General features: G+C 34.7%; 1 protein-coding gene and 1 non-coding gene across 11 annotated transcripts in view; both read right to left on the bottom strand.

Annotated features, from left to right (window-relative positions):
* ECT2 (epithelial cell transforming 2) overlaps window positions 1-13,180 on the bottom strand; it is a 64,213-nt gene that overhangs the window by 31,980 nt on the left and 19,053 nt on the right. For all 10 annotated transcript variants that reach the window (XM_033429502.2, XM_004270536.4, XM_049709774.1 and 7 more), the window contains 4 exons: window positions 10,147-10,266; window positions 2,076-2,144; window positions 821-931; window positions 77-173 (listed from right to left, as the gene is read on the bottom strand). In XM_033429502.2, coding sequence (XP_033285393.1) covers window positions 77-173; window positions 821-931; window positions 2,076-2,144; window positions 10,147-10,266 — 397 coding nt within the window. The remainder of the gene's footprint in view (window positions 1-76; window positions 174-820; window positions 932-2,075; window positions 2,145-10,146; window positions 10,267-13,180) is intronic.
* On the bottom strand, window positions 9,381-9,521 carry LOC117201615 (U4 spliceosomal RNA). The gene has a single exon (XR_004483656.1). It is a non-coding gene; the product is annotated as a U4 spliceosomal RNA (small nuclear RNA).

Below are 13,180 nucleotides of genomic sequence, written 5' to 3'. Positions count from 1 at the left end.
AAATTTTCAAATTTTTTAGAACAAAACAATTCCATAGGAACATCCAAAATTGTCTGGAAACAGATCAGACAAGTACCATTTAAAAGTAATGCAACACTGGGTAACCTCTGTACTGGTCGGATGAGAAGTTCAACAAGGCTTTGCCGCCCACATTCTGGTTTAGCTTGGTTTATCTGAAAGGAATTAATTTATTCAATAATTATTTAAAAGGTTTTCTGCAAAGATTAGACATTACATTTACTAGATTACACTTTTATCATTTGTGCCCTGATAAGAACTAACAGAAGTAGGGTGGCAGTTGTTCTCTGGCAGATTACTGTGGCTAAATAACCCCCCAAGGCCTGAAATGGCCTCCTGGCAAGCCAAGGATTAACACCTTAAACAGAGAGTGAGTTCTCTAAGCACTCTTATACATTTCATTTGAGTTTCTCTTACATCTACACCATTCAAAAGAAAAAAAACAAATTTAAAATATTAATTATGCTGATACCATTTGGATAAACAAAGTAAGGCACTGGTAAGAAAAAAAAATCATTAAAAGCAAAACAAAACTCACTGGAAAATTTTTAGAGGTGTTTGAGAACTAAAACATGAATAAATTAAAAAAAAAAAAACCACAGACAACATTCATATTCATTCAGCTGCCTCTTGGATCCTGCTTGTAGCATGTCAAAACTTGTGAAGCCAAACATCACTGCCACTCTCAGGTAAAGCTAAAGTTAACAGATAACATTAAGGTGTTCTTACGTGGATACATTTTTACTAAAAGTATAATTTTAATGAACTCATTAGATTTTTATTTGAAAGAAATGCACATTACCTTCAGAAAAGCATGAAATCTTGGTTTCTGTTTTTCACATTTAATAATTGTTTCCTTGCTCATTTCAAAGAAGTTCACAAATGGAGGGTACGTTTTTACCAAATCTTTTGACTAGCAACAATTAAAAAAAACAACACATTAATTGGTAATGGATGTTACCATTAGTCAATGAAACTTAAAGTTGAATAATCAATAGTCAAAATCTGACATACTGGACCCAAAATAAAAGTTTAAAATAAGTTTCTTCTCAAGTTAAGTACAGGAATTTATTTTATAAACTTTTCACTAACTACTGTGTTAACTGCTAAACAAAATGCATCAATTGGTACCCAGAGCCTAAAGCCTGAAAAGCAAACAAAGACTCAAAAAGAAAAAGAAGTATATTAAAGCTTATAGTATTGATATGAACATGACAAAGTTTTAAAACTTCTATAAGGTCAGAATATAGTAATTATAGTTGATCTATACAGAATCCAAGAACATGCTATTATCTACTGAAGGATCCAAACCACCATTAAAAGACCAACTGTACTGGGTAATTTTTAGGTAAAATGAAAACAAAAAAAAGGAAAATGTCTTGACTAATTGAGACTAACAGGTATCAAAAAGATATGGGACAATAATTTGCATATTTGGAATTCTCAACCAACCAGAAAAAAAACATCTAAGGGATATAGGGTAAAGATCAAAGTTAGGAGACCTCGGAAAACAAAAGTAAATGGGCAAGAATCCAAAGCAGTGAAACTTACAAATCATATCCAAAGAGATTGAAAGAAATTTATAAATCCTATTCACAGCATCTCATCCAAAATTAATATACTTTATTTGATAAACTATGTTGTTCTTATCTTAGAGAAGACACAGTTCATTAGAAACTTTTATGCAGACACAAAGACAGTAAAAACTGCTATCAACTAAGGAAAGATGACTAAAACTCGATTACTGAAAATTCCAAAAAAATCATTAATCTGTGGCTATTTATAAGAGGCAAATAACATATATATAGTAAAATGTTTGTAGCACAATACAACAATTAGTGTTCCTAATGATGACCTTGAGCTATCAAGAAAGTGTTAGACTGTATAGAGAAGGCATGCTTCAGAAGAGAAGAACACTTGCAATATATTTTACAAACACAACTATGTCAAAGTGTTTAAAAAGCTCTCACATTTAAACAGGTAACTTTCATTCCCTGTCAGTCCTTGTTGAGATGATACTTTAATCTGAAAACTTAAAAAGGAAATAAAATACTTACATATTTAAGAAAGATATCACCAATACTTTTGCTCTCATCCCAATTAACAATAAGGTCTTCAAGATCATCCTGAAAAAACACAAAATGGGACAAGGAGATTGATTTTGACAATCTCTTTAACATCTTTTTATATTTAATATATTCATTTGAAAGATGCACTTTACAATGTATCTTAATTTGATGTGTATAACAATTAATAACATTCTTTCTCCTCAACAAGAAATTAACTTTTTGACTATGAGGAAAATATCCTTTGAAAAATAATTAAGAAAATATAAAGAATGTCAAGTCAGTAAGATTTAAGTCTAGGGACTTCCCTGGGTGGCGCAGTGGTTAAAAATCCACCTGCCAATGCAGGGGACAAGGGTTCGAGCCCTGGTCTGGTAAGATCCCACATGCTGTGGAGCAACTAAGCCCGTGAGCCACAACTACTGAGCCCACGCACCACAATTACTGAAGCCCACACACCTAGGGCCCGTGCTCCGCAACAAGAGAAGCCACTGCAATGAGAAGCCCGCACACCGCAACGAAGAGTAGCCCCCACTTGCCGCAACTAGGAAAAAGCCCGTGCACGGCAGCAAAGACCCAACGCAGGCAAAAACAAATAAATAAATATATTTTAAAAAAAAAGAAGACTAAGTCTAACTTCCCAGTATGATGTGGTAGTTCAGTATCTTTTCTAATTATTAACTATAAAGCTGATGGTGTGATTAATTAGAATTAATTAATTATAGAAAACTACTTTCGATCTTGCTGCTGAAACATCAGCCATTAGAAACTGTAACCTACAAAGGGGTCAGCAAACTTTACTTAAAGGGCCAGAAGGTAAGTATTTTAAGGCTTGCAGGCCACATGGTTTCTGTCACACGTCCTCAACTCTGTCCTTGTAGAGTGGAAGGAGCCATAGACAATACATAAATGATTGTGTGTGGCTGTGTATCAATAAAACTTCCCTTACCAAAACAAGCAAAACTTTACCAAAATCCTAAATTGGCTGGATTTGGTCCACTGACTACAGTTTGCTAATCCCTGGCCTATAAAATTTCTCAATCATCATCCTAAAATACTATATATTTTCAAAAATTTAGAAGACACCCTAAAAGCTTTCTAGGATAATAAAACAAAACACAAATCAGATGATAAAATGAGATACCAAGAAATGACATGCCCTAATTGAAATCCTAAAAGTGCCTTTAAAGTAGAAATTAATCAATAAACTTATACAAGAGCTTTTCCAAGTGTTATATGCAGACCCCCCCCCAAACACACTTTTTTAGTGGGATCCACGAGATTAAACTATTTTTACTACACTACTAAGGCATTATTTGACTTTTTTATTCTAATTCTCTCATAAGAGTTTTCTAGAGGCTATATATATGATGTGTGATACTGCAACAGAATGAATTAAGAAGTAGGCAGGAGAAATAGTATTCTATTAAGCCAGACAGAAAAAAAAACATAAATCAACATCGCTCCTCACTATTTGTTTTGGAAATTAGTTATTTTTTAAAAAGAACACGTTATTTATCTATCATATAATGAGTCATTATTACTTTAAATTTATTAATGTATGTTTTAAAAATTGGATATCCACACAAAAAAAGATGAACTTAAACCCTCACCTCAGCCAAAAATGAACTCAAGATAGGTTCTAGACCTAATTGTAAGAGCTAAAACAATACAACCTCTAGAAGAAAATATAGGAGAAAATCTTCAAAACCTTGGGTTAGGAAAAAATTTCTTAGATATGACACCAAAAGCACATTACATTTTCAAAAATGGATAAATAGGACTTCATCAAAATTAAAAATTTTGGTACTTCAAAAGACACCACTAAATAAATGAAATGACAAGCAATGACAGGGTGGGAGGAAATTTCTGCAAAACACATAGCTGATAAAGGACTTGTATCTATAGTTTACAGAGAACTCTTACAACTCAGTAAGACAACAAACAACCCAACCAAAAAATGGGCACCAGATCTAAGCACACATTTCACAAAGGTAATATATGAATGGTTAACAAGCACATGAAAAGATGCTCAACATCATTAATCATTAGGGAAATGTAAATCAAAATAACTTCACATCCCAGAATGGCTATAAAAGAAAAAGGATAAGTATTGGCAAGAATGTGTAGAAATCTGAACTCTTATAGATTACTGGTGAGAATATAAAATGATGTAAAAACCTGGCAGTTTCTCAAAAATTTTAAATATAAGTCTACCAATATGACCTAACAATTCTACTACTCCTAAGTATCTACGGAAGAGAATGAAAGCATGCCCAAACGAAGATTTGCACATAATGTTCATATCAGCATTATTCATAACAGCCAAAAACTGAAAACAAGCTAAATTTCCATCAGTTGGTGAATGGATAAAGAAATGTAGGATAGCCCTATAATAGACTATTATCTGGCCACACAAAGGAACAAACTACTAACGTACTAAATCATAGATGAAATTCAAAAATATGCTAAGTGAAAGAAGCCAGACATAAGACACCACATATTATATATTCATATTTATATGAAGTTTCTAGAAAAGGCAAATTCATAAGAAAGTAGATTAGTGGTTGCCTGGACCAGGGCCTAGGAATGGGGTTTACTACAAATGGGTATGAAGGATCTTAATGGGGAAGGTGAAATGCTCTAAAATGGATTTATGGTGGTGGTTGCATGACGTGGTAAAGTTATTAAAATCACTGAATCATATATTTTAAAAACGTTGAATTTAAAGATGTAAAATGTACCTCAATAAAGCTGTTAAAAAAAACTGATGCATCTTTAAAAATACTATTAGATTTTTGTTTTAATTTCAAAAACAGTTAATACCAATAGATAAAACCCATATAGGGCTTCCCTGGTGGCGCAGTGGATGAGAGTCCACCTGCTGATGCAGAGGACACGGGTTCGTGCCCCGGTCCGGGAAGATCCCACATGCTGCGGAGCGGCTGGGCCCGTAAGCCATGGCCGCTGAGCCTGTGCGTCCAGAGCCTGTGCTCCGCAACGGGAGAGGCCACAACAGTGAGAGGCCCGTGTACCGCCAAAAAAACCCAAAAATAACAAAACCATATAAACATAAGTTCCTCAGTCATTTTTAAGAATGAAAAGGGACCCTGAGACCAAATAATTTAAGAACCACTACCCTATATTCTGCAGATTCAGAAAAGCCAAAAGGGAAAAAATTTACTTCCAATAGCAAAAAGGTGAACTCAAGCAAGAATAATTTAACAGCTCACAGTGTCAAGAACAAAGATTTAACTGTTTAAAACTGCACTTGAAAGAAACAAAAGAAAAAGATTATAAATAAGACTAATCTTGGAACAATATAATGTAGTGAATTCTGGCACTGACTAGTTAGTTTTAAATACTGGTTCTAGAGCCTGTTAGTTTTGTGCTGTTAGGCAAGTTACTTAACCTTAAAGTGCCTCAATTTTCTATTATGAAAAATGAGGATAGTAATGACTCCTATCTCATAAAGGATTAAATTAGTTAATACTTGATTAGCACTTAGAAGAAACCCTAACCCTAACCCTATAGTAGTGCTCAATAAGCTATTATTAACTATATTTTCCTATGTATTTAATATAAATAAGGGAGATATCTGGAAAACTGTGATACAAAAAAAAAAAACCCACCTAATAGCACTGCCAATATAATCTAGTGGTACATTTTTAAAGTGTAAAAAGTTACAGGATGGCTGCATATACTTATATAAGAATACTGTTACCAAAGAGCAAAATAATCTCTAGGGGATCCGAAAAATAGTCTACTGTTTCTGGTTAACCTTTAAATCCTCATGCTTGTTGATTAAATAAAGATCTCTGCCCTAATCAACTGTTAGCTCAGGGACTAAGTAAAGAAACTAAGGCTTAGAGACATTAATTTGTCCCAAATCACACAGTTGTGAACGAGTATTCATACTCAGGCTTGTCTGACTCCTGATTCTATGTCATTCTACTTGATCTATACCACAGTTCTCCCCATCAGAAACGGGGAGTCAGGTGGGCAGGCGAGCCCCAAACAGCATTATTCATAGTGCCACCATTTCTTACAATGTTTCTGTAGGAATATGCTTGACTCAGTTTCGGACAGACCCTGGGACATGTCTCCTCCTTGTCCATTACACAATTCTCCATCGGATGCTCCCAAAGTTACCTCCTGGCCATAAGAAAGGAGAACTCTATAGTTCTAAGACATAGAGCATAGCTCCCAAAGTGTATTGCAAAAGTAGAGGAAGTTGTAAGCAGATGGGATTAAGAAAGCTAAGCTCCTTCCTTCTCTTCTTCCTCGCTAAGATTTCTTCTGTCCTGTTACCATCTATTTTTATACAAGATAGGTTTCTCTTTTGCTTAGCTCACAATACTCCAAATTAGCAGATTTCCCAGTATACACCTGTTCCTGAAACAAGTACAAGGTACCTTAGGACTTACACTAAATTAACAAATAACAAACACAGAAAGAAAACATTCTCCCTCCAACCCTTTCCTTTCTCTTTTGTTTCATCATAGTTCCATACAAAAGCAGGCATTTGCAGAAGGACCAATGGTGATTAGCCCTGAAAAGGAAAAATTCACACATAGGAAAAGAGGTGTTCATAACAATCTCAAAAATTCTCAACTTAATCTAAATATTAGCATGCTAAAAGTTGGAGGCAAATTAAGAATAAGGCTAAAGGTATCCACATGATATCTAGGATGACAAAATACACTAAGTTCCAGTCCTAATTTGGACATTTAAAAGTAGCATGACCAATGTTCAGCAAATATCTACTGATAGAAATCTAAGTGCCAGACAGTGGTTGTAAACACAGTGGGTAAAAAATGATTTTAGTCCTTCACAAAACATCTAAACATTAGTTTACTTGCCTTCTGAATTTAGTTTATTGGTAATATGAATTGCTATTGTTATTTATTGAATGCTCAGTGTTAGGCACTATGCTTAGTGACTTATAAAAATGTAAAAACTGAGAATAAAAATTTCACAACCACCCATGATTCAGATACTACTATCCCCATTTTACAGATAAGAAAACTGAAGCAATTAAAGTTACCTTACTTCAAACCCAAATCTACTTTATTCCACAGTCCATATCTGAAACCACTAGGCAATGCTATAAAATAGATACCAGTGCTTCTCAGGAATACCATACCAATAAGATGATATGAAAAACTGTACAAACTTAAGCCACATTTACACGGTTTATTCATTTACATATTAAAAGAATAAATCTACAGCATGATAATCAAGAAGCAATACAGCATTAGTAATAGTCAGGACATGGAAAGAAACTAAGTGTCCATAAATGAATCAATGGATAAAGAAAATGTGGTATATACAATGAAATATTATTCAGCCATGAAAAGAAGGTTATCCTGCAATCTGTGACAACATGGATGGACCTTGAGGGCATTATGCTACGTGAGATAAGTCAGAGAAAACAAATACTATATGATCTCACTTACATGTGGAATATTTAAAAAAAAAACCTCATAGATACAGAGAACAGATTGGTAGTTGCCAGAGGCAGGGGGAGGAGTGGGTGAAATGCGTAAAGGTGGTCAAAAGGTGCAAACTTCCAGTTATAAGAAAAATAAGTCCTTAGGCTGTAATGTAGAGCATAGTGACTATAGTTAACAATACTGTTTTGTATATCTGAAAGTTGCTAAGGGAGTAGATCTTAAAAGTTCTCATCACAAAGGAAAAAAAAACAACTATGTGTGGTGGCAGATGTTAACTAAACTTATTGTGCTGACCATTTTGCAATACATATATCAATCCATTATGTTGTACACCAAAAACTAATACAATGCTATATGTGAATTTTATCTCATTAGAAGGGGGGGCAAGACAACATTAGGGTCTAGGAGAACAGACTGAGACAAAAAAGGGTTCAAATTCAGTGTCCAGCATTTATTATATGACTGACTTTAGAAAAATTATTTAATCTCTGTATGTAGCAGTTTCACATCTGTAAAAGTGGACAATTATAATATCAACTTCTTGGTAATGTTCAATAGATGTGACAATACTTGATAAATGGTAGGCTACATTCAAAAGAAGAAAAAAATGTTATGCATAAAAAAACCAGAAAGAAAATACAACAAAATTTTAGGAGTATTTGGGTTATGGGATTATAGGTTTTTTCTACTCCTTTTTCCTTTATTTTACAAATAAATGTTTGACAGCACACATTGCCGTCACTGTAGGAAAAAACATAGGCTTTAAAATTTTAAACGTATGACAAACCTGTAATCAGCTAAAAAACAACTACTAGTTGAAATACTGGTAATCCAAGTTTATAAAAGCTTAAAAAATTATGTTACACATTAGAAAACTAAAGGGTGACCATCGTTTTCAAAGCTCCAGTGACTCACTAGTGAATGAAACAAAAAAGCAGACTCACAGATATAGAGAACAAACTAGTGGTTACTGGTGGGAAGATGGAAGCAAGGAGGGCAATTTAAGGGTAGTGTGGAAAAAGAGGGTTATTATGGGATTAGATGACATTATGTATATGAAACTTTTGAAAACTGTAAAGCACTATAGAATTTAAAGACTCTTTCATCTAGTAAAAAAGAAATTTTTTTTTTAAAAAGATCCAGTCAATCAGAGAACATGATTTTCTGAATTGAGATTATGATCCTATACACATAAAAGTATGTAACATTTTATATTGGATGGGAACTTGCACACCCAAACTGGCTAAATGACTAACACAAAGTGATCCACAAATTAGTAGTAAAACACCAAGATGAAAACCTGCTTGCCTTTCCACTCTACCTTTATGCCTCTCAGTGTTTATGAAAAAAAAAAAAAAAAACCATTCCAAGAAAATTTTACTCTTCAAATATTCAGAATCCTAACTGGAAATAAGGAGAAACTAGCCTGAGATTCTATAGTTTTTTTTTTTTTTTGCGGTACGCGGGCCTCTCACTGCTGTGGCCTCTCCCGTTGCGGAGCACAGGCTCCGGACGTGCAGGCTCAGTGGCCATGGCTCACGGGCCCAGCTGCTCTGCAGCATGCGGGATCCTCCCGGACCAGGGCACAAACCCGTGTACCCTGCATCGGCAGGCGGACTCTCAACCACTGCGCCACCAGGGAAGCCCGATTCTATAGCTTTTTAAGAAAAGACAGACTCTCCTTCAAAATTACTTGTAAATCTAGAAATAAGTGAAATATGGTCAAGAATATTGATAAAATATACAATACAAGCATTTGATAAATTGCATTTTTATTAACTTATAAGTCTTTTATATTTTTGTCCACAACGTGCAGTAAAATCAAAAGTTAGTTAATGTTTTTGTTTGAAAACATTCTGTAATTCAGATTGATCTTTTTATTGTAATATAGAATAAACATTTAGGGAAAAGTTTTCAATTAGCATTAATAGCACGCCTCAGATAAACCTCATTGGGTATGATACTGCCACTGCACAAAGCTGGAAGAGACATTAATATGGGTTGTTTTGAGAGGAAAACTGATAAATTTTGCTCAGGCATCACATAGGTAAACTAAGAGGAAATAATGCTAAACTACTTTTAAGGGTTCAGCTAAACCTGCCCCCAAATTACTTTACTATGAGAGATTGATACCTGGAATTCATGGACCCTTTATCAAGAGAAAATCATTAAAAAGAGGATAGCATTGTCTTACACGGTTTTGGCATTTATCTGACCATAAAGATAGAGAGAAATGAAAGAAATGATCTCGAGTCCCTTCCAACTTCACAGTTTTTCAAATAAACCAAAGCAAAACAAAAACATACAACTTAGGATGAACAACAGCAGGAAAATAAGAAAAATAGTACTAGCAAACATGTCTCTATAGAAAAGACTTCATAAGGTCTAAATTCCTTATTTTCAAATTAATCAAAATCAAAACACAGGCAAACAGCAAATATTAATAAGGCACTGGAGCAAAGGGACAAATGATTCAAAGGAATAAATGAGGGATTAAGCAATTTTAAATACAAAACTTATTTAGCTAGTCAGAAGCACCTGAAAAATTGTACTAAATATATACAATGAAAAAAGAATTACTACTACACTAACACATACAAATTTACCTTTATCTTAGTGTGCACATCAAAGATATCTGGAATACTACCAAAAATAGTCTTAATCTCTTCTGGTGCAAGGATAGGCCCACCTCGTTGTCCTTCCTCTTCCAAAGGCACTTGAAATAGCTAAAAGGTAAAAAAGATTAGTTTAGGTCGATTGTGGAAAAAGGAAAAAAAATTAAAAATCTAACATACAGACAGTGATAAAGGAGAGCTATGATGTTAATGGAAAAGAAAAAAAAGTTGAAAAAAAATACTTCTCCCTAAATTTGAGACCTTTTCTCATAACATTTTCTAGTCTGTTTTATCCTATTTATTTATTCATCTCTGTGTGTATATACAATCTTGTAATAAAATGTTACATTAGGGCTTCCCTGGTGGCGCAGTGGTTGAGAATCTGCCTGCCAGTGCAGGGGACATGGGTTCGAGCCCTGCTCTGGGAAGATCCCACATGCCACGGAGCAACTAGGCCAGTGAGCCACAACTACTGAGCCTCTGAGTGTCTGGAGCCTGTGCTCCGCAACAAGAGAGGCCGCGATAGTGAGAGGCCCGCGCACCACGATGAAGAGTGGCCCCTGCTTGCCGCAACTAGAGAAAGCCCTTGCACAGAAACGAAGACCCAACACAGCCAAAAATAAATAAATAAATAAATTTAAAAAAATAAAATAAAATGTTACATTAGAATCTAGTAAAAGTTTATCACAGTTCTATAAATCATTAAAATTGTTAGTAGGATTCACAGTAATTTCTACTTTTTTTATTCAAGTAAGTAAGGAACAAAGCAATAAGCAGTCATACACTTAATGTAAGTACTAAATGTTTTTAAATGATAGCAAAAAAACTTGGTTTAGGGGGAAAAGACTGGATGTGAAGCTAGAAGACCTGTTTATAACCATGTTGATCTAAGGTGGAGCTGAGGCAGTGATGCTAGCACAGGGGAGCGGCTGCAAATATAGATTATCATTAGCAGAGAGGTGTGACTGCACAGAGACCATAATAAATCAATTGCTTGCAGACTCATATCAAAACCCTGTCAGAAGTGGCAAGTGAAAACAAGCTCAGGAAAAAAAAAAAAAAACAAGCTCAGGGCTCCCACTAATTCTGCATTATGGTGAGTTGTATAATTTTTTCATTATATATTACAATGTAATAATAATAGAAATAAAGTGCGCAATAATGTAATGCCCTTGAATCATCCCGAAACCATCCCCCGCACCCCCACCATATGTGGAATAATTGTCTTCCAGAAAACCGGCCCCTGGTGCCAAAAAGGTTGGGGACTACTGTATTATATGATTCCATTTTATGACATTTTCAAAAACCACAGAATTATAAAAATGGAGAATAGATCAGTGGTTACCAGGAGGTGGAAGGAGAAAAGGGTGTGACATAAAGGAATAGTACCAGGAGTTTTTGGGGGGATGGAAATATTCTGTATCCTCCTTGTAGTGGTGGTTAAACAAATTTTCACATGTGTTAAAATTCATGGAAAAATGGGCTTCCCTGGTGGCGCAGTGGTTGAGAGTCCGCCTGCCGATGCAGGGGACATGGGTTCGTGCCCCGGTCCGGGAGGATCCCACATGCCGCGGAGCGGCTTGGCCCGTGCGCCATGGACGCTGAGCCTGCGCATCTGGAGCCTGTGCTCCACAACGGGAGAGGCCACAACAGTGGGAGGCCCGCACACCGTAAAAAAAAAAAAAAAAAAAAAAATTCATGGAAATGTACATCAAAGAAAGAGTCAATTTTACTCTATAATTAATAAAATTTGACTTAAATTTTAAAATGTTCATTGACTATTCAAAGTAAAAATAATAATGTATTATTGTGTTCTTAACATATGTGGAAGTAAAATGAATGACAACAGCACAAAGGGCAGGAGGGGATTGAAGGAAGGGGGGGAAGAAAGTACATTCTAAATAGTAAGAAACTTCATTAAGATTATGAATTGTTCCTATTTTTAAGAACGACTACAATTCTACAACAGTTTATCCCCCCTTAAAAAAATGTGTGTATATATATACACACACACACACATATAAATATATATATACACATATATATATATATTCAGGCTTTCCATTTCTGTAAGTATGGTGAAAGCTACCTGCTGAAAACAAAATACTGAAGAAAAACCTCTTTCTAAATACAGCAATAAGCTGACAAGAAAGTGAGGTACCTTCGGAGGCCAAAATCTAAGTGAAAGTAGAAAGTTGAGTACTAAATCACCTTTTGCCCCAAAGACATTTGCCTAAACTGATGAAAGTTAAGCTTCACCTATGAAAGCCTCAGTGGGAACAGGAGACCAACACAAAACCTAGTTTCCAACATACTAACAACTTCCAGTAAAATTAAGTGTGTTTAACCAATGATCCAGAAATTCCAGGTTTTTGCCCGGAATATGTTCTCAAGGAGCCATGAATAAGAATATTCACAGCAGCACTACTAGTAATAGTAAAAACAAACAGCAACGGAACACTAAAACAAATTTCAATGTCAGCAACGAAACACTAAAACAAATCTCAATGTCTATTAAAAATAAAAGTTAAAGTTGAAATATTCATACAGGAAAATGAATTACTACTACATGCAGTGACACAGATGTGTTTCAAGAACATTTCTATCAAGTGAAAAAAGCAATTCACTAAAAAATATATACTGTTACATTTGATGTTCTACACATATGTGATAGATCTATAAGGAAAATGATAAGCACAAAATTCCAGATTACAGTTATTGCTGAGAGAGGGGAAAGAAATGGAATTGGGAAAAAACACAATAGAGCATGCAAAGATATCTGTAACCATTTATAAGCATTCCTTTATCTAGTCAACATTTAATTAAAATTCCTAAACAAAAATATTCAGACACCAAAATACCTCAAGATTCATTAAAACTTCTCAGTATTCTTAAGACACAATACCTTAAAACAGTTCTACTGTTTGTTTTAATCCCTCATATAAAATTAGTTAGCCAAAATACTATTGATTCTACCTTTCCAATATTTCTCAAATCTATCCTCTTTTCATTCTCACTGATACTA

This window comes from Orcinus orca, chromosome 5, assembly GCF_937001465.1.
Source record: "Orcinus orca chromosome 5, mOrcOrc1.1, whole genome shotgun sequence".
Classification (NCBI taxonomy): domain Eukaryota; kingdom Metazoa; phylum Chordata; class Mammalia; order Artiodactyla; family Delphinidae; genus Orcinus; species Orcinus orca.
This window is presented reverse-complemented; position numbering and strand designations above follow the sequence as displayed.